This window comes from Catharus ustulatus, chromosome 4, assembly GCF_009819885.2.
Source record: "Catharus ustulatus isolate bCatUst1 chromosome 4, bCatUst1.pri.v2, whole genome shotgun sequence".
Lineage (NCBI taxonomy): Eukaryota > Metazoa > Chordata > Aves > Passeriformes > Turdidae > Catharus > Catharus ustulatus.
In genome coordinates this window covers 39,722,876-39,749,806 of record NC_046224.1, presented here as the reverse complement: position 1 = coordinate 39,749,806, position 26,931 = coordinate 39,722,876, and the positions used below count along the sequence as shown (strand labels likewise).

Sequence of the window (26,931 nt, the reverse complement as noted above, 5' to 3'; positions counted from 1 at the left end):
TTCTCTTCCATTCTGACTTCTCAATACCTTTTGGACTAAAACTTTAGCAAGAAAACCCCTAAGCATTGTTCCTCAGCAAGCTTCAGTTTTGTCTCAGCAGTTCACATTTCACACCTCTTAACTCCAAACCTTTGTATTTTTACTCGGATCTATTTATTCAACTTCTCTTTTTTTGTCACCAACTTAGCTCCTCAATGCAAGCCAGAAGGGTGTGCCTGCCTAAGTAACATTTACTTCTGAACACTGTAAGATTACTCTTTTCCTGTTCAAATCCACTGTTACTCTCATATAACACAGCTATCTCTTACAATTACTTTGTCCTAAGAACACTGTGAATTATACCAAACTTCCTATTGCTCCTGCAGTGTAAATAATGGTGAAAGTAAACATGTAAACATGTGAATTCTTGAAGCAATTTACAAAACACATATAGCCTGTACCCTGTCAAACCCCCAAATTTATAGGCTTCATGGGGTTATGCTTACTGACACACTGCAACAAAAGAGCCATGTTTTCTCCCCAGCATCACTCCATCACTCCCTCCTTTCACTTCCAAACATAGCTCTTCACTGCATGTTTCTTTCCAAGGAACAATCCTTTGACACTAAGCTGTCTTCAGCACCTAGATTCACGTTACATGCTGATTTGCTCCTAAAAATCTGATGGATTTTTAAGTCTTCTACTGTTTCATGGTAATGCAGGGTAACATAAATACTGCATTAAGATTTGACAGCAATATAATATGAAGGGAAGAAAAGTTTGATTAATACTTAGTTTTCAGAACATATGTATGAAAATACATCTGAACCAAGGGTAAGATCTTGTCTGCAAACATACTTGATATATCTTGGGAAAAAACTCAATAGGTGTATAATTACATTACTATAACATTAAGAGTAATTCTGCCTTATTAAACTAGTGTTAGAACTGAAACTGTATAAGGAGACTTTAGCATCATGCACGTTTAGGAGCTTGTCAAACTTTTAACCTCAAAATACAAGCAAAGTTGATATTTGCTACGCTTGTAGCACCAGTGAGATTTTAAACATACCACTGATATAGGTGCAACGTTAGCAAAATAAATATTTTGTTTCCAAAGTGAATTCTGACCTAGTTAAACAAACATATCTTGAAATGAGTACTAGATGGCAATAGAATTAAAAAGACAGGCTGCTTAGTTTATTGGAAAAATTAAAGAACTCACAGCCATTGGTCTTGCTACCACCAGACAGTCTGGAAATTAAAAGCCTGATTTCTAAGAAACCTCAGTGTTTTTCATTAAGACTCTTAAACTTAGTATCTGTTTAATTAAGAAAAAAATAAAAAATCATACAATATTTCCTACATACAGAAGACAGGTACTCCTTAAGACGTGCTTTACAATGTTTTTAAATTTTTGATCACATCTTGGTTCCTTATCACTCCTAAGAAAAAATAAGTTTTAAATTCCTCAAGCTAAGATCAGTTTCATTTTTTAGTGCAAAATCATTTTTGAACTGTTTAATTTTTTTCTGCAGTATGCATTTATCTTGCCTTACACAGAAACACTGATGCACAACATGATGCATACTGTACATGTATACACAAAATGCAATTACTGTAAAAACTAGGTTTTTTCTTGTATTTCAAAGAAAAACACCAAACCTAAAGTATAACAAGTCCTCACCTGGTACTTTTTACAGACTTTTCCCTTTGATTCCTATTAAGTCTTGAAAAGAGACGTGCCTTTGAAGCAGAGCACAATACTCATCTATTCTAAGTAAAAGTCTGCTAGCAGGCTTTCAATAACAATTTAAGAACAATGATTCCTTGGGTTTCTTTTTTTGAAAGCTTAGTTTGAAATCATAGCAAATGCATGCCTGCATACCACAGCAGTGTTGGTAGGTTTCATTTTGGACTTGAAAGCCCTTTAAAAATGAAAGCATTTTAAAAGGCAAAACAAAACAACCTTGTGACAGGAAGCTGATTCCAGGCACACACCACATTCATTAGAGGGCACTGTTTTTCTGTCAGTCTTCTCAGAGGTAAAGAGGAGAGAACTTCAACTGCTCTCAGGAGTCACCATTAAATGGGCAAGGGAGAAATGAGCAAGGGAATTCAGATTTACTGGAAAAATTCCCCCAGCTCCCAAATACTTAACTTCACTGGCAAGGTTCTACTGAAAAAAGATTTTGCTAGCATCTAAGGAGAGGTTTGGGGAAGTCTGTTCCTCAGTTCCATGCTACAGCAACAACTAAGTGGTGAATGAGCTACAAAATTCTGACACAAGTATTTAAGCCTGATAAATTATCATTACTTCCAGAGCTTCACTCAAATATTTTCTTTTTTTAGAAAATATTGTTATTGCGAAAGGTGGCATGCAGATTAGAGCTTTATTAGTCCAGCATACTAATTTTTTTCTTTCAGGGTAAAAATACTCAAACACTGCTTTGTTATACATTCCATTCATAACAAATAAAATAAAGATATTCTACAGTTAATAAACCTATTTCACTATATGTACTTTCATATTTATCTTTCAGTACATAAGTAATTACATCAAGAAAATAACAATGTGCACTTCATAAACCTGCTCAGTTTTTCTCTGTGACAAATTTTTCACTAATGAATTTACTCAGGATGTCAGTAACAGCCTAGCAAGTCTTTAAGAACTCAACACTACAGAACGCTAATAGCTAAAGTATGAATGAAACATAGCAAATTAAAAAAAAAATACAATAATGTTTGTTTTTTATTATTCCAGGGATCTGCATAATGTATATGCACAAATATCCAAATTTTCTAGTACTTATACTCCAATTACAGTATAGGAATCCTCATTCTGTCATCTCTAAGGAAAATATTTATTTTTTAAAGTAACCCAATAATCCAAAAAGGTATATGTGAATTTATTCCATGTGCTTTAAAAAAGGAGACAAAAAAACCCCACAAAACACCTGCTACTGTCTCCACAGCAGTTCTGAGAAAGGATTGTTATCAAGTACAAAAAGAGCAGTGAGTAGGACCTGCCTTCATATTATGCTGCTTTAGGGTCTTCCTACTAAATCACGAGGAGATGCAGCTTTGACCTAAGACTGTGTGGCCTATTTGCTCAAACAGATCATCCCTGCTCTTAAAAGCAGAAGGATTTAAGTATGTACTTCTGGAGTTGAGTTTAGTCACTGATTTCAATAGGTCAAGACCTTCACTGAGAAATACTACAGTCCCAAGTTAGCACAAGAAAAATGAAACAAGGTCTGAAGTTCTTCATTGGATTTTGACAAATACATGCTGATGCTCAGGAATAAGAAGTCTAAGTGGAAATGAAGCTGAAATAGACCTAAGGAACACAGGCCTGTGTGTTAAATGGATTCTGAAGACCTGGGAGGTTGGTTAGAAAGGCAGGTGCATGACACTTACTAGGGATGCTCGACGAGAACGCCGACTCATTGGCTGGTCAAAGGGCGGGCTGTTAATCTGCAGCTTCTCCAGGTAGCCATCGGGTATCCGGATGTCCGCGGGCAGGGACAAGCGCTTGTTCAAATCCTGCAGCAAATAACGTTCAAAAGAGAAGGGACAAGTAGAATGCAGAATTTCCTAAAACATCTTTTAACATCTCTAGTGTTACTATATAAAATTGAAATATTTACACAATGAAAAATAATCTCAAGAAATGGTTTTAAAAGCATGCGCTCTTCTTAAAATACCTCAGCTTGCTTATGTAACAGGTTAAATAACCTGTGCAAACTTATTACTCTGACAAAAGGAATGAAATAAATTAAAATGCAAATAACTGCATTGTGGATAAATGTAGTGAGTTTACTTGAATACTTACAGAGATCTGGAATACAAAAAACTAAGAATTCAGAGACTTGTGGATGCGCTTCTTTTCATATAGCAGTTACTTTTGTATAAAAAGAGATTTCCATAATTCAAAATATATCACCCTCTCTTTCTCTTGACTACAAAATGTACAAACTTAGTCCATATTTTCCAGTCTCACAAAACAGAATCACTTCATTATTAGAGCCAACTATTAAAAATATTATATCTCTTTTATTTATAACTCTCACTACAGGAGCATTCAAAAATAAAAATGCCATTACATGAAAGTCATCTCTGTGCACCAGATTCTGTTTTTCCCCAGTAAATTTTTCCAACAACATACATTATTTCTAAAACAAGAGGAAAACAAAATCACCTCATCTTTAATCAAGTGGGAGGGGGGAAAGAATACTTTTTTGGGGGTGACTGCATATTCCTATGTTTTTATTTTCAATTTGGTTTTAATCTCAAACATGCCAAGAAAGAAAAACATTAAATATTGTCTTAAAATGGCCAGTCACCATCTCACGAGATAAAAGGATATCACAGCCAGACTCACAAAAAATTCAAAGTAATTTCTGAAACAGTGGGAATTTTCAGTGTAGGTAGTTTATCCAAGTAAAGAAAGTCATGCTCAACATCAAAGTGTACAATCTGCCCCCAGAGATTCTACCCTGAAGTTGAGGACATCTCTGGAAGCACCAGTGCTTTCACACTTTTCTCCAGCATAAGAGGTAACTCTGTATTTCTGCTGGTAGACCTGAGATTTAATCAATACTGACCCGAGGGTAGTAAACCCTTCTTGAAGGAACTTTTTTCTGTCTTACCTATCACCTCCAGCTGGGCATCCTGAGCCAACCCAAATGTTGGCAGCTACATCCCTGTTCAGTTCCCCTTAGGCTTGACCATGTGCTTCTACTCATGTCTGCAGCAGCTTTGAACTATTTCAGCATGCTAAATCATCAAGAAACTCTCAGGCGAAGTGCACAGCTTCCTGCCAGCTTTGTGCTCCAGAGAGGTTCAGTGTAAGGTCAGACAAGCTCACAGCCTGAACGCAGGGCAGGAGAGGCACAGCAGGGCAAGCCCGGGAAGCCAGCAGCCAAATTGGCTTAGGCTGAAAAAGAACTGGATCGTCAGACTTTTCAAGACTTGAGATCCTGGTGAACAACATGCTTGCTTTCAGTGATGAGAATGTATTTGCATGACCTGTATACATAGCTGGAGCAAAAGCTAAGCAAAAACTACAGTTAAAGAGATATACTTTGAAAAACCTATGCAATTTGGGAATTAGTTGAATCTAGGGTAGGACTGAAGTGCTAATATGTATCTCCCTGAATGATTTACATATGCTATTCACTGTGGCCACCCAATACAGACAAATTTTTGAGAGAAGCCAGCAAAGCTCTAATTTCTGGCAGCTGATCCTCCTGTTCTCCTTTTGCTTCTCACACCTCCTTAGGTACAGAGCATGAAGTGTTAGCTTCTGTTTTGCTGCCCAACATGAGCTTCTGCACAACTGGAAAAATCAGTGTCTATTTTTAAATCTAGTACAGAATTTCTTAACAAAAACTTTTTAACAAAAAAGTTTTGTTCACAGAATGGCAGATTTGACCAATACTTTGAAGCTAAATAAAAAGAAAACAGAAATATAGCTCAGTTTTGGCACGCTTTCTAATTTATTAACTCATTTTCAACTTGCATATTTTAAATTTTTTAAAACACTGGCAATTGTAGAACTGCCTGTGTTGTTTTTGGGAGAGCGATAGAACCAACAAATTGTAACAGGACCTACAAGTATTCCCTAGAGTAAAACAGTATTTTCCTTCTTTTCACCAGGCTCTGCTAATGCCTCTCTCCTACTGAAGAGGGTTTCAGATTATGAAAAAAAAAAATGTCATCCTATAATTTACTGTATTCTTCAGAAAATTCTGGTAGCTGTTCACAACAGTTGAGCACAAAGGGAGGCATGCCATGTTGACTTAAAGAAAGCAGTTTTGACATCTCATTGCAGAGTAGAACCATGAAACTGCTGGGACAAGACAGGGATGACAGGAAAAGGATCAGCATCAGTCTCTACCTCACCTTCCTAATGTAATTCCAGATCAACACTGGATCAATATACTGGCTTTTCGCTTTTTCTGATAGCTCAAGAACAATTTGACAAATACCAAAAGAACAAAAGATCAGTGAGCTGAGTTTTTCAATGTGACTTCCTAAATACAACAGATATCACCACTATCCTATAAACTGTGACAAAATAGCTTTTTCCTACTCTTACCTATGAACTCCTGCAGCACAGAAACCTGCTGTAGTGCTCTCATTGTCTCATAGAGCTTGTTTAACAAGTGTGTTTATAGAAATTTCAATATAAAATGTTTACAGGGATACTGAAGTTATGGACCTCAATTCAAAGGCCTCAAGAAATACTGTCCTGATTGCACCCCAAAGCTCTCCATATGCATGTTCTCTCCCTTCACAGCATCCATGGCTGGCACAGCTGAAGGGGTGCTTCAAACCCACCTCCACAGCCTCCAAGAAGCATTCCCAAGCGTACAAAGTTGATGGGTATATGTGAAGAAGGAAGCAAAGGCAGCGTTTAGGCTGCAATTGCGATTTGAAAACTATGCCATTAAGTGCGCACTGTGCCTGCTATCAATAAACAAGGACCTTTTCACATGGAGGGCAAGGGAAACAAAGCAAGTCTAAGATTCTACACAGGTACAAAGAGTCCATTACTTTGAAGCCCAGCTACTATAGAAACAAGATAAAAATATTTTAGGTGCAGAAAATATGTAAATGGGAAGCAGATGTAAATCTATTACAGAATGCCTATTCCTTCATTCTCAAAACCTCTGCCTATGTCATTTTTACAACAGGTCCCATGACTTTACTTCAGAGATTCATGTGACATCCCCAGTTCTAAACCAAGACCTTAAGATTGTAAACTTTCATTTGGTGCTCCACAGTAGGTAGTACAGTTTGAGTCTAAGTACTTACTGCTGCAAAGACCAAAATATTTTGGCCTTTCTCTAATGCCCCCCCCACTCCCCAAAAAAGTAATCCACTTTTACATAAAACAACAATCCTCATCTTCATCCCCTGCAATGTCTTTCTTTAAAAAAACCCCTGATCAGCAGGGAGCCTTTTTTTTTAATACCTGATGTTAGTAACATCTCTTTCCCTACATTTGCAATGTAGTAGACAATACAAGACAGCAATTGCTCTTTTTCTCCCCTCAGGAAAAAAAAGAAAAAGATTAAGTGCTGAAAGTCTAAATTTTTGCCATGCTATAAATAAAATCAAAACAGTATCTACTCTCCTTAACTTTCTTGAGCTGTAGAAAGGTTCTTTTTTGTGAGAAAACCACAATGATTTCATGGGAACTGCACTAGGTACTTTATAGATTTTTCCTCCTAACGATTTACACTACTGTACTTCCAAAACTCATGCTTATTTGGCTATGTTAGAATGTCAACCAAGCGAAGACTTCCTTTTTAAAATCATACATTAAAATTGTTAACTACCAGTCAGAAACCTTTTATGACACCAAATTCAAAGGATCATAGAATTATATATAAGAAATCTTCATTGTAGTACAATTTTCTTTTACCTAACTCCCTAAAATAGACGAAATTGAAGAAAGTATTTTAGACTACAAACCCAAATACCCAAAAGAAGGAAATTATTGTCGTATTTGTCTGTACCAGCTTAATTTCTCCCAGTTTTTGCAATAATTGAAGCAACCACCTCTTGGGAAAAGCAAGCAATTATAATTAAATGCTATACGATAACATGAAAGGGGATTCATTAGATGTGCATGAGAGGAACAAGCACAAAATTTTCTAGTGGCTAAATAGAAAAATGGGAACTAAAATTACATCAGTCTGACACAGTTGAAAAATCCAGTTAATTTAATTGAGATAATGTCAAAAGAAAAAGCAAGAACCTACCACTCGCCTACCAATTTTGAGCCTTAAGTGTTCAAGACCAGGCAGTCTGCTGACACTTGGGCAGCCTGGTCATCTGATGGCAGAAGGACACTTGTTCTCTCACTACAGGCTGACCCTGGTGAACAGTCAAGTGTTGCTTCACCCAGTGGAGCACTCACTCTCTGCTCCCACCAAACATAGAGAAGACTGAAGGATGGTGAAGAGACTTGTGGGCATAGGTAACAGCAGTTTAATAGGGAAGGCAGAAGCTGCATGCCCTAGCAGAATGAGAAAAGGAACTGATTCCCAGGTGTCACCAACTGCTTCCCAGAAAGCTGGGCTTCAGCATGCACGTGACTCAAGAAGTGGAAGACAAATGCCATAACCACAGATGTCCTCCTTCCTCCCTCCTGCTCCAGTTTTTATTGCTGAGTGGCATGCCAGATGGCACAGAATAGTCCTTTGGCCAGCTGGGTCAGCTGTCAAGCCCAGGGGAAACCCTGCTGTTTCCCTGCTGGTGCTGAGCAGCCTTTATGGTGAATCTGGCCTTGGTGTAGGAAGCCGGACCTGCCTATTAGACGCAATTGCCATCTCTGCTCCCTCTGCTGCTCCTGCAGCCATCCCACTGCAATCCTGCTATGCTGCTTTAACAGCAGCAAAACCTGCTCTTCTAAACCACATGGCTTGCTGCTGGTTTGGCGTGAAGAAAAAACTAAAATATTAAACCAAGGTATAAAATATTTTGTTACAATGCTGTTTAAAGAAGTCATAAGGTAACATGTAAAATTAATGGCAGGACTGAATTTTCTCTATGTTCTTTGAGACTGTCAATACTACAGAGTTAAATGTCCTTTTTAAACACTTTTTTGCATCCCTTTATAAATCTAAATTTTTAAAGGTAGTAAATTGGATCAACTCCTGATGTTATTTCATATATTCTTTTTTAAACGTAACAGGTGTGTAAGTGGTGTACATTCCTTTACAATTCTTAAGAAGCAAGGGTTTATTGGAATGCAAAACCTTAGCTTTTAGGGGCAATGAAGTACTTCAGGTAAAATAAGCTTTTAGAGAATTGAAACTATATTATTTTCTTGCATATCACTTAGGATTTATTTTTCCAAATGAGGTCTAATTTATGAAAAAACTTTTGTCAATTCATAGCATTTTCTAGTTAATTCTTTTACACTTATCTTTAGGGTCAACTTGCAAAAAAATGTATCAGTATTCAATAAATGTGGTACTCTGTATGATCAAACGCCTATGGTTAACTGTATGTTATTTAATGAGCTATTTTTTGATCTAGTTCCAGATTATACTCTGGAGAACATATTCAGCCACCATTTGATTTGTTAGAGGAACAGGAATGCTTGTGGCATTTTCCTCCTCCAACTTAAAATCAATTTTTCTACCCCCATATGCAATGCAATTCTCAGTTTTATTTTACTACTGGTTGGTAGAGAAATGCATCTATTTTTATAATTTGTCTGAAATTAGTTTCCTCTTTGTCCTACTCTGCTTCATGGCAGATAAACTTGTAAGCACTTGTGACACTAATACCACTTTGTTTTCCATGGAGGCAAACTACCCTTACTTGTGCTTATCTATACCATCTATTTCTAATGCCAGCTACAGCAAATGCTCTAAAAAGAGCTACACTTTGTCCAGCCTTTTCTTTCATCTGGCTAATATCCAACTGTGTTGCTGTAATTTGATGTGGAAGTTCCGTCTACCACTGACTACTTACACTTCAGCACAAGAAAAGGAGGCAGGAATTCCAACTTAAATTCCCTAACTTCTGCAAGCTGAGGAATTTGACATTTTAAGTAAACAAACCTGTGTTCTAAATGAAAAACAAACAAACAAAATACAGCCTTGCCCCAAACTTGGCCTTTTTTTCCCCACATATAAGTAAACCCCAAAAATCCTAACTTTTTTTAATCACATTACCTCTGGTCCTCTTCTGAATGACCTAAAATACTATTGCAAACACCAGCTTCTTCACTTGCCACCCATAGAAAATAATTCACAAGACTTTAATACTAGAATTTTGTTACCAGATTCTGTTTTTCACCTCTGACAGTTGCCTTTTTCCATAGCTACCTATCCTTTTCTCATCTCCTATTTCCATAATACAATCTTACCAGCTATTCCCTTTTATAATTACCTGACTTGACTCATTTAATACTATACAGTGCCACTTTGTGACACTTTTCAGGAAGTTCATTCCTGACCAACAAGTAATTTTCACTCCTTTTCAACCCTGTCCAAAAAAGTTGATCGTTTTACAGAATAAACCTATTTTTATTTGTGAAAATAACACTTAGTTTTTCTACTTTAAATCAGGTATTATAATAGAAAAAAACTTATGGATTTCCTTAACTCATCATTTTTTTTGGGCCAAGATGCACTACACACTTAATTTCACTGAAGTTGACAAAGATGATTTTAACTCGGGATAGACAAGGTTTGAATCCTGCATGTTAGAACTGCTCTAAAAAGAAGTAACTTGAAACATTCACATTTCTTAGTCCATTTTCTGTCAACTCAAGTCATTATGTCTTTGACTTACATAGCACATTAAAATAATAAACACTAATATTTATGATGAAACAGAAAAAAATCATTAAACACAAAAAGTACCAGAAAACTGCCCCAGGGAAGGACTGTTGAGGTCTTCCAAGTCCAATTTTAACTACAGTACAAAAAGCAAAAACAAAAACCAGACTACTTTTATTTTTAACCTGTAACAAATGTGCCAATTTGCACAGAGTGCTCCTTTCTTGCTCCAACAGTAAGTCTCTCTTGTACCTAGTGGACTTCAAGTGCTGCTAATCTTTGAACTGTTAGGCCATTTCAGACTGCTACCACACTCACAATTGCAACTGCAGAGAGAAGGGAGATTTGTGCCTCTTTTCAGAAAAACTTGAAGGGAAAACCCTGATAAACATCAGCCTCAGTACATTCTTATTGAATGTTTCATTTAGCAAAACAACAGCTGAGTATCTCCAAAGCCTGTATTTCATTGCCTGTGGCCAGATGTTCCCATTGCTTCTGGAGGAGAAAGGGCTGGGTGTAAGAAAGTCTGATAACCACCCCTTCCAAACAAAGGAACTAATTATCCACTGATACAAGATTAGGAGCCAAGGGGAGTAGGAAGCTGTCTCTGTCAGTGGATGACACAAATGACACTGCCAAGCTGCATCATTATATACCAATCCTTATTGCTTTGGCTATTACGATTTATTGGCTAGTTACATTTCCAGACCAACCATTATTTAAGGTATGTGCTTGCTATATGGCAACAGACAACTTGTTGGTCACCTCTCCCTTAAAATGTTAGTTTATTTTTTTAAAGATTTGATTCTACTAAACTCCATCCATGAAACTTTGTTACAGCCTCATAAAGAAAAAAAGAATTGTTCTTCTAAGTCTACAGACATCAGTCTGACAGCCCAAACAATCCACTATGGATCAAATGAAAATGCTCTTGTGTAAGCATCAGTCTGAATTAGGCTTCTCACCAGCTTTAGTGAGCACCAGTGAGACATCTCAGCTGCAACCATAGGCTGTTCATTAGTAAGTCACTGTGCTTTTGTTCACTGAAGAATGCTTAATGACATCTGAAATCATATAACCCTCTATGCAACACAATTTAACTTCATTACATGTTCACTGTAAAAGTACCTCCAAAACCAACCAAATTTTTACACTATTCTTTCCTTGCATATTTTAACTAAGAATGTGCTTTATGTACTATCTCACGATACACAAAGCAAGCAAATTAATTTTAAGATATTAGCTTGTGCCAGTAAGAATTTAAGCATTCCAGTATACAACTTTCAAGCATGCACTTACTGTATCATTTTGGTATCAAATACCACGTGGATTTTTTTCTGAAGGTTGCCTTATCAAATTTCAGTGCATTTTTGTTAAATGACAGTTAGCACAGTTGAAGCCAACTGGATTTTCTACAGAATTATGACGTGCACCAAGACTGCTAGGGGCAAAAGTAAATATAAAAAAAACCAACCAAATCAACTCCAAACCAGACAACACATTTGTAAAAAACTGTTATTTGACTACAACTCTGTAGACCTTCAAAGTCTCGAAGAAAAACACCAGCATACACATGCATCAAAAGAAACCTACAGCATCCTTGCAGTACACTATTTAAATAAATATTTTATAAATAATTAATAAATAGGCTTTGATTGCTGTAACCAAAACGATTATTTTAAAAGCTGGGATGAGTTATCTATACTGGTCTTCCTTATATGTAGATAAAGCCATGATCATTCCCCCAAACAACGGACCGGGTTTAGCTATAATTTCATCATGATGCATAAAGTGCATTTTCTTCCTGCCTTAGCAGTATGATTTATGTCTGAATATTACGTTTTTCCTTTACACTTGAAAGTTATTATTGTTACTATTTTACTGAAAACAATAAATTACAGTTATTGAATTACAATTCTGCTAAATTTGCAGAGCATCATCAAAGAACCTCTTCTGTTAGCAGCAATAATGAAAGTACAATCATAAGATCCATATACAAAGGATGCTAGATCTCACCACAAATCTGTGCTGGTTTTCAGTCAGTCTGTTGAAAGGCAACACAATTTTAAAAAGTGCCAATTTTGAGTACCGAATCAACGGGCATTTTTTACATTTGGGACAGAATCGATCTTAAATATGGTGGAATTCATTCATCAGTTAAATCAAAAGGTTTTTTCCAAATATGCTAATGGAGTACAGAAAGCACCTTCAGGGATTTTATCATGAGATTGAGCCCACAGGTCATTTCAGACTCAGAAGAAATACCACTGACCACAGACAATGCATGTTCTCTGGCTCCTGCCCAACACAAACACAGTTTGTCAGATTGGAGCTTGACATGCCAGGCAAAGACAAGGAGCCAAGTGTAATCAGTGAATTATTATTACAAATTCTAGGGTTAAATCTCTGGTTTGGAAGTAGGTGTCACATTTTCCCAGCCCATCTACTATCATCAACCAACAAAGCAAGGACTTTACTGCCAGTAGCTGAAGAACGTTATTACCAATATCTACAGTAGCTACAGCCCTCAAAAATGTGAAATAAATATAAACAATAAAAAAATTAAAAGCATATAAACCAGCATTGCAAGCAAATATCTCTGTTTTTATTTACTTTAGCACCATGAAAACCTTAGGAAATGTGCTAAGCATCTTTTCAGTAGTATTTGCAACAATTAGTATTTTTAAAGGCACAAAATTAGAATTACTGGCCAAAAAATAAGAATTCAGAACACTTTCTTTTTCAAAATACTTTTAATGAGAATTTTCATTTCATAGATATGCTGCTTAGGCTACCAACTAGCTGAAAAAAACCTGCTCTTTCACATATGTTTTTTTAAAAAAAACACAGGCTGTTATTTTATTTACTTAATCTCTCCCAATAGTTTTAAAAGAGAAAGGTTTAAACTGTTCAGCACAAACACAGCGTTTGCAAACTGCATTCCAGGAGCTTCTATTCACAACCAATGAAACCAAAACAAAACAAATACATGTGTCATAAAATCAGTTTTGAGTAATACGAGAAAGGAGAAATGAAAATCAAATGTGAGACATTAACTTTCCTTTCAGCAAGTATATAAATACACAGGGAATTTGTGACAGATTATACCAGAAACACTTGAAAATTCTTCTGGGTTTTTTTGTTTTTTTACTCTGGGGTTTTCTGGTTTTGGTTTTTGTTTTGTTTTGTTATTATTTTATTGCATCAGAAAGCTTGTCAGGAAGTGAACTTAGAGAATATGAGGAAGAATATGAAAAATAATAACAACTGTAATAATAACATGTCTGATTTTGTTTGCCTGTTGAATTATCAACTATCAAGATATCACTCTGTAGCATTAGCCTCAACATAAACCCTGTTGAAATTCAGAAACTCAGCAGTAGGTGCTGGGCAGGAACAGAACGTAACAAAGCAAGCTCTGCCTCACTTACTACTACACCTTTCTGATTTTTAAACATGAATTTCTGTATGTTTTCATGAATTTCTGTAACTTAGTAGCAAGAGAAACTGCCTCAAAAGAAAAAAGGTGTAGGTTACCAGCTTGTAAGAAAAATGAGGCCAATAGGAAGAAGAAAGAGAAACAGAACACACCACTGCAGACACACAAATGTGGACCTTTAAAACAGTTCTGTGCAATATTCATTACTAATGCTAGCATTTACATCATCAACAATGCTTTAAGTACCAAAAGGTAAGTCCCTCGAAAAAACTGGTTAATTAAAACTAAACTAACTTCTTGAATATGAAAATGGGAAATCTGACCTTCCTGGACAAAAGCATGGCTGGAGTATAGGGTATGAAACTGCAATCCATTACTGACCTCTCATCTGATGCATTTCTGTGATTACAAGAGATGTGTTTTATAGATGACTGAATATATCCAATGTGATACTAGAAAACCAAAAAAGCATATATTCCATCCTTACAGAAAGAACATTGCCAAGTGCAGTAACTTTTCTAAAGGAGCAAGTGGAATGCAAGATCTTTAGCACCAGAATGACAAAGGTTCACAACAGAAGGGCAAAAAAAAGTGTTAAGTGTTGATAACAAAGGCAGTTACCCTTTAAAAAGGTCTAGTAAAAGGTATGTTAAATTAATCTGTTATCTAAACTGAAATTCTTTTTCGTGTTGTAGTATCAGTGGAAGAAATCAGTCTGCCAATCAAATAGACCAAAAAAGGTCCATCAGCTTAATCAAAACCATACTAGTAATTTAGAACATGTACTTGGGTTTTCAGACGGGGGCTTTTGAAACCACCAAGGGTCATGGAAATGTGAAAGTGGGAGTTTATAAAAATGGTAACACATTTTCTAGTGTTACCTTGAAAAAAGTTGAGAAAAATGAGACAAGCATGACTGAATGGAGATAGTACAATGATCACTGAAAATCAAAAGAAGTCTTGATTATATTCAGCTTCAATTTTTTTTCTGTCTAGTACTGAAATCTTCTGGTAGGTGATCATGTGCTTAGATTCATAGAAGTGACAATCAGAAAAAAGCTACTGCTTTCTCAGGAGTCAGAGAGAAGCAAATTAGACAAAACCCAGTAAATACGGTAGAGAGAGTTCTGTAGCCACCAAGCCCAGAAGGATGGGGGAAGGAAGAGACTTTGCTCAGAGAAGGCCCCACATAGTAATGCCTGCTTGATATACAAGGAAGTCTCCTGGATGGCAAGATACCTAGGGCTGAATGCTCAGGCTATCTTGGATAAAGTGGTTTCCTGCTTCCAACACTAAGAGCAGAAGAAAATACTGTGCTGCCCATGACCAAAAGTACTGCATCTAGTCTGCTCTTCAAGCATTTAAACAATTGAATAGAGGTGAGAGTATCCTATTTGCATATGAGAATGGGGATCTATGAATCACATTCTAATCTGAAGCCTATGGAGAAATTCTTAACACTTTTATCATCTGAAACATCAATTAATTTTGTGTATTTTTCTTAGGAAAAAGTACACTTGTTCAGGTGGATCAACAGCATGTTGAGTTACTCAGGCTCTGTGTCAAGACCCTGTAAGCAGTTATACCCTGGTGAAGAGTGAAGCTCACAAAAAACTTATTTCTCACCTTCATTCTTACTTTTGGAAGTTGACCATCACAACACACACCTGCCTACAGCATCAATTCGCAGCCTTTGTATATTCCTCTGTTCAGCTACAAGTACTAACCCTAATCCCCCCAGGGGAGATTTACACCCTATAGCAGTGTGGCAGGAGCAGTCTGATCTGGAACACACTTCTGTCACTAATGTGACAGTCAGATGGATAAGAACTGTTTCTCAGGATAAAATATCTGGGAAACAGGCTGGTGAACAGTGGGTTATGGCCCTCTGCCAGTTCACATGCTAAGACAGCTAACAGACCTTGGACTTCTGGGAAAGGGAAACAGATGTTTCAATTTGCACAGAACGTTTCTTCTTATTTTTTATCCACCACAGCTCTTAATGATGCACTCACTATCCAGTGCATGGGCACAGGGCCTCCACTGAACACTTAGAGCTTATAACATAAATTTATATTAAAGTATTACTTCTTTATTTATAGTAATGCTTTATTTCTTTTCCAGCAAAACCAAAAAAATGCTTTAATCTAGAGTTCCATTATCTGGCGGTGTTTCTCATTGCATGACGAAAGCACCTGCACTTAAAATAGAGATATACATGCAGACATTCTTAAGCTGTATCGCTGACACTTGAAAAAATTATTCCATCCATCTGCTTTGTGTGAGAATCAATTTTACTGATTTAGTAAATAATCATTAATATTAGCATGAATAGAAGACATTTTATTTAAAACCTAACAGCTGTTTGAAGCCAAGCTCTTCACACAATAGATGCTCACACCTACTGTCAGCATGGTTCCTGTCTGAACAAGTGGAAGGAAGGAGAAAGAAAAAGCAAAAGCAACTGCTTTACTGATGATTTGTAGCCTGTGGATTACAAGCAGAATAAACTTTATCTAGGCAACAATGAGACTGGTATTTTCTCTTTGTCTTCTAAGCACATGATAAAATGGAACAATCATTAAAAAAAAACCCCAATCTCAAACCACAACTGCAGTGCTGTCAAATTCAGAAGCAACCACATTATCATCTCCCTGTCATGCTGGCCTAAATTATAACTGATGGGGGAATGGGGGTGGGGGGTGGATATCACAGAATGAAAGCTGGTATTTCCATGGCTGCTACCGTGAATGGAAAGTTTTCACCCCAGCAGACTTTTCACTGCAGAGCAGGATTCTTTCCCACTGCACTATCACCACTTCATATTTAAAATGTTTCATATTTAGGTGACATTTCAGTATGATGATTTTCTATCTAAAGCAGGATAATTTAAGGTTATGAAATTTCAGCTTTCTATTGCTATGGAGATTCTGCTACAACAAATAAGTTTTTCATTTCTCTCTCCACTGTCTATTTTGTATTTCTCTATATGAAAATTTTAGAAAGATCAAGTTTTATTTCCCAACAGAATCTTTCATATATTCTTCAGCAGAGAATATGTCTTCTCTTTGACAACATTTTATTTGTAGCTATTAATTATTTAACTGCAGTGGGGATGGGCAGTAAAAATGAGAATGTGTATTCTAATGGACAAAATATGTCAGGAATAACAATTTTTCTTTCTTTTTTTTTTTTTTTTTTTTTTTTTTGCTGATTAGCACTTTGAGTAGAGTATGCATTTTTTACCAAGTACTTAATAAAACCTGGTTGTGTTGCTAATTTTCAGAATTTTGGAGAAAGTTCAAGCTCAGCATAAAAAATTTAGCTATATATACAAAATTCCTGTAAATAAAAAGGACTGTTTCAAGGTTTCATCTTTACCTGATTAGCTACCTTCAAAATGAATTAGGACTTCTGTCAATTCAGCAGAAAGAACCAAACACACATAACCAAGAAACTATGTACAAAACCACTGTAAATAAAGCTAATATTGGTCAAACTAAACACAGTCAAACAGGACACAGCCATAGTTTGACAGGCATATTCATCTTAGTGAGGAGGAATAAGGAATATTGCTTTATCACCTTATCCAATTGTGTATGTTTAATCAAATACATTCTACAATGGATTTCAGCTGAGGCTAATGACTTCAGCAGACTACAGCAAAAGTATTCTGTCACATATCTACTAATTTGCTCCAACTTGTGATGTATAGCACACAGCTATAACTCATCCTAAATGGCTATAAAGGGAATATGTCCTCAGGCTATCTAATGTCTAGAGACAACAGATCCCCACCAGCCATCAAAATAAAACTGAAATTACAGAATCTTACTTCACAATATTGATTGCTTCTTTCTCTTTATATAACCACATTGCTACTACTGAATCAGCCAGCTCCATGGCACAAATCCCACAAGGCATACAGGACAACTCTTTACAAGAGGAAAGAAACCTTGCTTTGGCTCCCTCAAAGGTCAAGGAAGCAAGTGATCCCATTCCACAAAGAGCAAAATGAGCAAAACTGGGTCTTCTGTGGACTTATATCTTGCAACTCAACTGATAGGTGGATATTGTGGTTTTTAACTAGCAGTGAATACATCAGCAATTGTCTCCCTATGCAGAGCTTTTTTCACAGAAATTAATAGAAATTAGAATCTGAGATTTCTAGCCATCTGTCAAAACTGACAAAAATGACCCATGGGATAAACAGAAGGAGGAAAAGACAGGCAGACAATGTAATCACTTAAAGCCTTTTCACTTAGGAAATGAGAAAGTTGACTGAAAAGATTATCATTAGAAAGGCATTTGAACCAAAACTATGAGATTGTTGTATTTTCCTCCCTCTGGAATACACAAACAGGTACAACTCTAACCTAATCTGCTACAAAGTACTTGTAAAAAGCAAACTTAAGTCCACCAAAAACATCTCTCGTTCTTAAAATTCAGAACTGAGACTGCACACATCAGCATGGAATCTTACAGGCAAAGTCACTGTATCAATACTATGGTAATTTGAGGGAAACATTACTATTCCCACAGAATATACATTAATAGATGCCAAAAAAATTTGTTTTCTCACTGACTGATCAAGTCAATGAAGAAATAATGCTAATTTTGACAGTCAGACGCAAGCATTTGGAATTTGGAGGAAAGTGAGAAAATTAGCATTGCATAAACAAAATCTAAAAGCTTCCCAAAGCCTCTTAAACAGCAATATTAGAATTTGTTTGAAAATTAAAAATGCAAATGAAAAGATGCTTTTATTTGGAAAAAACCCAACAAACAACTTCTGAAAAATTACACAGGAATTTCCTGACCTTTACTATTCCTGAGTTCCTTAGTAATTTCTTTTAGAGTTCTCAAATTCCAATACAAAAGAGAATCCTTTAATGGTTCTTAGCCCTCTCTGGAAGACTTGACAGATTTCCATTTAAGTTGTTAATTTCATTATGAATCATTAATTTATTTGATTCTTTCCTGTTCTAAATAAGCATTTCAAAATGGAGAAGAAACAGACAATGAAGAAAAAGGAAATAATACTTTTAAATAATTTCCTTGACTTTTAGTTTCTCCAGCATACATTCTGATAAGTAGGTTTTCAGAATGACTTTTATCCCTAATTTAAGTATCCTGCATAAACCAATAAACCCACCTTTGTTTTCCCAAGTAAACTTCTGCAAGCAAAGGTGGGAGAGCAGAGCTCTTAGATCAAACAACATAGAAATTTAAGAATTTGAATACAAAACCTCCCACGTGCAGGAAACTATCTAAATATTTAATACAGCTAATTCACAAATTTTTGAAATCATATCTGCACTATATGCTTGGAGTCTTGGAATTCCAAACATAACAGAATGACTCACAAATAAAAAATTTTTGGCCTGTACACCCTACTGTAACTTATCCAAACCAGTTTCCCAATCCAGTATTTGATATGAGGCCTTAAATGAAAATCTTACAGCAATGCTTATTGTTATGTATACTATAAAGCAGCAACTGCAAAATTCTACATGCTTCTGTTACAAAGGCATTATAACTGTACCTTTTATACACTCTAGAAAAAGGGAAGTGCTCTGTTTTAGTTCACCAAGGGAAATGACAACAAAGCAAGTACAAGGGTGGCTAGTATTCATAATGAGACTCATAAATAAAGGAAACTATGTGCACAGTTATTCATAAGGTACTTTTCCTCCTTTTGTTTACCATCCTGTAAAGTTCCGTTCATGAAAAAAAACAGGAAGAGAGGAAAAGGCTGAAGCAGTCAGGATCATTGCTGCTGCTGTCGCATTAGTTTTGCAAAGACTAGAAAACAGTGTTAAGTAAAAAATGTCTAAACCATGTATCTTCTTGAATACATTCAGTGGCTTGCACACAATGCAACAGAAAGCTAATTCAAATGCTACACTTAAGAAATTCCTCCCAAAAATTCAAGTTTCAAAACATATTTAGATTTTCAAAATTAACAGCTCATAAACAGTGCAAGATAACCACTGTTCTGTGTGACAAATGGAGACAAATATAAATAGTATTAAAATAATGCTCTCTGCATGAAATATATGGCAGAAGGTTTGGATACAGTTAATTGAGAAGACAACCAGTTACAACAAACAATTAAAGCAACACCCAACTCTCTTGACAATTTAAAATTATCCTTATATGAAAAGTGAATTACCTCCATTGAGATTCGTCTGTGTATCCGGTTTCTGAGACAAACTCCTGTGGGAGACTGAACTTCATCAGATGACGTTCCAGAAGCTTGGTCACTTTCCCCATCCGACCCCATTTTCAAATTTTCATGTACAATATCTTAAAAATAATCCAAATAATTGAAAATAGTTAAACAGTAATGCATCAAACAGCTCCTTTGTAAAGACGGAAAATAATGGAATCATTACTGTGCATTGAGTTACACAGCAGGGTCAAAGACTCATCACAGAGCCATGACAGTCTTGATACATACTTTTTATGGCTCAGTAATAACAACAAAATGAACAGGATTACTTTACAGGAATTCTATGCAAACTTATTTGAACTGAAGTAGAACTGAGTTTTCCAAAACGAAAGACAGACATTCCAATCCCAATAGTAATTCCCAAAAGCCAAGTCCCTCTCCCAGCTTCAGTTCCTAAAATCTCTCTGTACCACTTCTCTTTTAGCTGCTCTTGGATAGACAACATTACTGAGAATAATTCACATTTTCAAATCAGACTACTGATGCTAGTAACCTGAAAGTATCTTCAGAAAGCTTAAAAGTTCTACGAAGAGGTATAGCAGTGTTTTCAGAAATGACAAATACAGAAGCTTCAAATATAAAATCCCCCACCATCCATGTGTGAAGTCAGGGGATGTATTATAACCATCTAAATCAAGGCCCACAACACACAAGTGCATTCTAGTAGAAGACCTGACTTTTAAGAGCCATTAAGTGAAAGTCGTGACCTTATGGAGGAATTTACCTAACTGCTTGAGTTATGTGATGCAGGATCTTCATGTCAAGTGAAATTGCTAATTTTTAAACAATCCATAAAATTCACGCACATAAAAGTTTAAGTATATTTCATATACACATACATATGTACATAGTACTGCTTTTAAGCACCAAAGAATTTTTCAGACTTTGGAGACAAACACTGTAGTGAACAAAAGAAAATCAAGTCAGTGTCATTATTACATTAAGAGCCAAATGATTTGCAAAAGGACACATGAGAAATTAGTACAAGAAATTCACAATGAGTAATGCTTCATGATCAACGTTGAAATACCTGAACTCCAAAATTACTGTGGAAATTAAATTGTTATACATATAAAGTAGGTGCTTCAAAAGACACCAGTTTCCCCACTGATCCTTGTTAGTAGTCATTATCTTATACAAGGTGTAAGAGAACCTGACGAGCAACTAAAAATCTCAGAATTCTATCCCTAAAACATGCTAATATTAGCAAAACACCCAGAGACTAATTCAATCTCACCACCAACACACTTGAAAATATTTAACATTCACAAAGTACTACAGCAACTTAACCCACAAAAACCAAAAGTCAAACTGCAAGTTTCACCACCTTCAACAAGAAAGAATATTGGATTTTCTACGGAAAAAAAAGCCATTAGGGCAATGTTTTGTTATCTGCACATCTTCTAAAATATTTGTCTATCTTGGCTCACATAGAATCACGCACACTTCAAAGGAACAAATTCTTCCTCAGTACAAACAATTTCCTTTTATGGAAAATAGAATGGATATAAAAAGAAAGATTAATTTGTAAGCTACTAGCAACACATATTTTAACTCAAAATAATGTAATTAAACACAAACAAAGCATGCATTTCATACACAAAGCAAATTTTCCAGCAGTGATGCATATTTATATTGGATTTCTATTAAAAATCCACACCAAATCAGAATTTTCCCTGCAAGTCGTGCTCAGATTTGGGTTAAATTTAAAAAGATATATATCCTGCACTCCTCATATAATAAGCAATCTTCAATAATAAGCAATTTCAAACAAGCTAAATACTCATCCGTGCTTCTAAAGGCATGACAATCTGAATCACAGGAAAAGATTTTCAGATAGTGGTTCCTAAAGATCAGCCTTAGTTTTGAAGTTAAGCAGAAAAAATGTGACTCTCTTTTGCTAAATCCCTAAGAAATGTCTTACTCTCTGTAGTGACTTGACAGCTATCTTTTTAAGAATCTCTACCAAACTCTGGAAAATTAATTTTAGTAATATAAAAGCATTATTGAAAACATCACATGCAGCAAAGCCATTATGCCAGCACTGTTATATCTGGTATAACAGCACACTCAGCATATGGGTTCTTTAACAAAAACTCTATTTTAAAATACTTTTCTGAGCGTTCATGTAGTCCAATTTAGCAATTACAGCTCTTGAGATTCTGTTAGTAAAATAAAGTGTAGCAGTCACTGACAATTGTTCCCCAATCTATTTATCTTCATGTTAGAACAAGCCCATTGGTTGGGACCCAAAGCCTAGTTTCTTTATGGAAGCTAGGCAAGGGACAGTTATCTCAGCAATCTCACAAAAATAAAGTAGTACTGCATTTTAAACCATGGTGTAATTACGTAATTTCCTTTTTAGAGAGACTGATATTTTAAATAAAGTGATTATGGGAATGATACTGTCATTTCTCACATTTAATTCAAAAAAGCATTTGTATTCTGAAATTACTAGTAAAAAAAGACAGTTGGAAATGCAGTGCTCAGAACTACATTGAACATCCTAGTTGACAAAGACAGTTTTTCTACTAAGATCACCTATGTAATAACACACAACTAAGCACAATCTCAAGAACTAGTAACACAGACCCATATATTTGGGACAGATAATGTAGCTGCAAGGAGATTGTGCTCCTTATAAATCAGGAATGTGAAGACAAAGAGGGTCTGTACCATTTGCAGTATTTCAGACTTATATAAGATGATAATTTGAATATCAGTGTGATATGATTAATTCTGGTAAGTCTGGATAAGCTACACACACAGAACCAAGACGGTTTATGCAGGATACTGGTTGGAGCAACCAAAAATGTATCATTAAGCACATGCATTTCCAATGGGCTAAATACCCAACTGCTTCTATCTACAAGGATTTGCAGCTGTTTTAATTATATTCTAAACAGACAAAATTTTAAGCTTTTTAAAAATAACTTGACTGTGTTATCATCTGATATAAATGCATCTTTTTATTTGATTCAATTAAAAAGGCATTAGTAGAGCCTTATGTTCATTATTTTAATGGCATATACCCTAGACTAAGGCATTAAACCAGACATTTTAATCATTTTTACACAGGTGCACAATGATGTTTAAATAAACAATGATGAAAACCATGCAAATATTTCCTCACTTTCTCTAAGCCTTTCTAAAGACAAGTTTACCTGCATGAAAGCTTGCTTGCATGGTCTTCAGAGGTTTCAATCATTCAATAACGTATTGAATTGCTTTCACTGCAATACCAATCTATTCTCTTACATAGATATTTATTTTAATGCACTCTACACGTCTTATTAAATATGCAGAATGGCCATGTAATGAAAAGCTAGATCACTACAGTACAACAGGGAAACTATAGAAGTACATTTAAAGGAAAAGGCTGTCCTCATTTCAGCTGTGAGGAATGCACCATAAAAGAAATTAATACAGGGAACCTATGGTGCAGCAAATGAGAACGCCAAGAGAGCCATAATCAAAGTCACTAATTAGTACTGAGTCAGAATTCAGATCTTTCCACCTTACTTCAAATTATTACCAAAAAAAATCATGTGACTTGCATTAGGGATTTCTTCCAAGGTGCACTTTTCCAAAGCTTACTTTTTATGAAGTGGTTACATTGTATGATTAATTTCAATTATAATATAACTCAAATTGAGGAAAGCCATAGTGAGAAATTACCGTTACTGAACTATGAAAGGTGTATGGAAACACTATTCCTTTCAAATATTATTTATAGCAATGAAACAAAACTTTCTCCATAAATGTATCAACACAACTGGCAAAAGCAAGGATTAACTCTCTCCTGGTTGTCACTGCAGTTCACCGGCAGGGCCAGCTCCAGTTAGCTCTGCACATTCCAGGAGCCTCCCCAGAGGTGACATTAATATAAATATGGAACAAAGACAATCTGATTTGTTCTGCACTCATCTGGGTCAGGTTTATTATCTCTGGCTTCATCATGGACTGCTGCAGCTAAATACTTCCAGAGGTACAAGACTGTACAAGCTGTACAGATACAAGTGAACTAAAAAAAATAAAATCTATCAGCTAAACCCTCATTCAGTAGTTTCACAATCTGGTCTGGGAATCACCTCTGTTATTTAAAATCATCCTGGTAACTGAATATTAAATTTAAAAATTATTAGGAAATTTTTAAAAAGGCACTGCTCAAAAACTTTTCCCTTACACAGCATTTTACAAAACATAAAGCTAACAGAGACTTTCCAAGCAGAAATTATTTTTAAAATATTTTGGGATTTTACACATTATCAGAACTGCAGAAACTCAAGTTCAATGCTCAAAAAGCAAATGAAACTCCAAACCCTCCAGGGTTTCTCAATCAATTTTTATAGCGATAGCTTCATTCAAACACAGGCAGCATGAAGACGCACTTGTGGCAGGTCTCAATTTAATCTGGTTTTCTTCAATGAAAAAAGCATCCTTTACCTGCCACGCTTTTGTGGTATTTCAAGGATATCTTTCTGATACCACTTTTCCGCCTATGAAATAGAGGAAAAACTGTAAAGAAAAGAGGGTGGATGAAAAAAGCAAAGGGAAGTCTCATGCAGTGCAGCATATTTGACTATTTTGTTTCTGATGTCATTATCCCAACAGGGAAAACCTCAGCTTCCTGATGAGTAATCACCATTCTCATATGGCAGGAATAAAAGAAAGAAAGACGTGAAAAAGAAGCAGAAAGAGGAATAATGAGTGCACATACTTGTACTCCTATTTTTTACCTCTAGATAACAGGCACAAGTAGCTTGTATTTCCATCAAATAAGGAGTTTTAAGAAAGGCATTATCACATCCAAAGCAAAAAGAGGTGTTTAACATAAACATACAGAGCAACCAGGCCCAGTGGAAGGTGTCCCTGCCCATGGCAGAGAGGTTGGAACTAGATCTTTGAGGTCCCTTCCAACCCAAACCATTCTGTGATTCCATGATACACTCTGTAAGTACATTACTCTGTAATTCCACACTAATTAAAAAAAATTATAAATTGTTGTTAAAGGTAACACACAAATAAAAGAGTACAGGTATCTCTGTACCAAAAAACATCTTTGCTACTCCTGTACTTAGTTTACATATATCTAGTTTGACAAATAATATATAAAGACTACATATTCAGATAAACACAGATTTCTCTGACTACACGATTTTAATTTTTTTTTAAACTCTCTCCTTCTCTTATATTCTTGGCAACTTAACTAAAGCTTGGTTTGGCAAAAATGAAAAAGCAAATACTGTGTACACAGGACTTGAGTGAAATAAGAAATTGATATAGTAGTCAAACTGTGCACACTAAAACCTGTTTTCTTGTGTGATAGCAACAGCTGCTCAAGTAAATTCAAAAGGATATACCTCTTTTTTCAGTTGGAATGGTAACTGAAGCAGTAAAAAGGCATGTTTTTGAACATGATGAGTGGTATTACAGCAGATGAGGATATAAGTGGTTTGACTACTATCTTGAAGATTCATAGCTTAATCTTGAAGATCAATTTATCACACTTCTAAAGGAGGGCAGAATATTGAAAAAATAATAAAACTCTAATTAAGCCTGTGACTTGTTCTCATTTTCTAGTATCATTTAATTAAGCATAATTTAACATAAAAGCAGGATAAAACAGTAATGGTGACTGGAGGCAGCAACATGACAAATTACTTGAAGAAGAAAAAATATTTCGCAACTTACTTGTTTCACAGAAGCACAAATATTTCTCAGGACCAAAACAAAAAGATAATTATAGTTGAGTGGCCTTAATTTGTCACTGAAAAAACCTTTTTCTCTATAATAATGAGAAGTAATACAGAAGTTCTTTAAAATTCCACATATAAGATGATTATCCTCTGTTTTTTCGTATTATATTCATTGTACTTCTTGCTCCTTGCAAAGTATTTAAGAAAAAATATTTTGTTATTTTTGTAACTTTTAAACTTGTAAAAAATTCATAGGTGATTTCTATGTGTTCTTCTAATTGCTTTCTTTGTGAAAATCTGAAGACACATTCAGTGCCTTAAGAACAAATTTCTTGAACTCCAGAAAAAATTACTGCATACTCAGAGATTTATTAAAGCATTAGAGTATCTGTACCTCTTGCAACAAATCAATACTAACATTATTTTTCACAGAAGAATTAACTGAAACAAACAATGTGGAAAATTACCTAATCTGCTCCCATTTCTGGGCATTGCCATGAAAGAGCCGAGGCTGCCACCTATGACGCTGTGTGGTCTCCGTAAAGGGGGCTTCTTGAAAGATCCCGTGTACTGGTGGAGAAATGAGTGCATGCTGTGAGACGTTGGAGGCCTGCCATTCTTCACAATAGGCTCTACAGTTCACAAGGATCAAAATATTCATTGCCACAAGCAAGGAGGATTGTCAGCAACATGCCAGAAGAAAAAAAAAAAGAAAGAAAAAAAAAAGAGTTAGTAAACAGGAAACCACCAATCTGGTAAAATTATCTTTCATGCTAACAGCAGACCACCACACTACGGGCATTTCTCTATTAACAAACAAGTACAAAACACGGCATTAAGTGTCACCCAAATTTAATTTTACTAAATCCTGTCACTCTGCAGTTGAGTAAGTAAATACCCTGAATATACAGTCTTAGAACATCAATAAAACCAGAAGAATTATTTTCTTCTGTCTTACTGCACAATGTTTCGTCTTTAGTTTTAAACAGGAGTGCTGTTAGGTAACTGTGATGAGCAAGTTCAACTATAAGCCTTTGAAAATATTCTCCCCCTCAAAATTCTTGTGGATCACTAGTACCAAAGCCTTCCTGTTGGAGGTCTTTAGAAGTAACCATACCTGTCTATACCTCCCAGAGCTGTCATGCCATAATTAAAGTTATTAACTTACAGGATATCAGAAAAATTAAGTATTCAATTTTTTATTTTGGCTTTTGACTGGATTATGTTTCAGATGGTTCACAGAGATTTTTTTTTTAAAGTTACTATCAT

The 26,931-nt window shown here is 35.6% G+C and overlaps 1 protein-coding gene across 2 annotated transcripts in view; it reads right to left on the bottom strand.

The window, feature by feature from the left end:
• The window catches only part of CDK17 (cyclin dependent kinase 17), a 90,762-nt gene that overhangs the window by 14,615 nt on the left and 49,216 nt on the right, over positions 1-26,931 (bottom strand). For both annotated transcript variants that reach the window (XM_033056996.2, XM_033056997.2), the window contains 3 exons: positions 26,130-26,294; positions 19,904-20,037; positions 3,400-3,525 (listed from right to left, as the gene is read on the bottom strand). In XM_033056996.2, the coding sequence (XP_032912887.1) occupies positions 3,400-3,525; positions 19,904-20,037; positions 26,130-26,294 (425 nt within the window). The remainder of the gene's footprint in view (positions 1-3,399; positions 3,526-19,903; positions 20,038-26,129; positions 26,295-26,931) is intronic.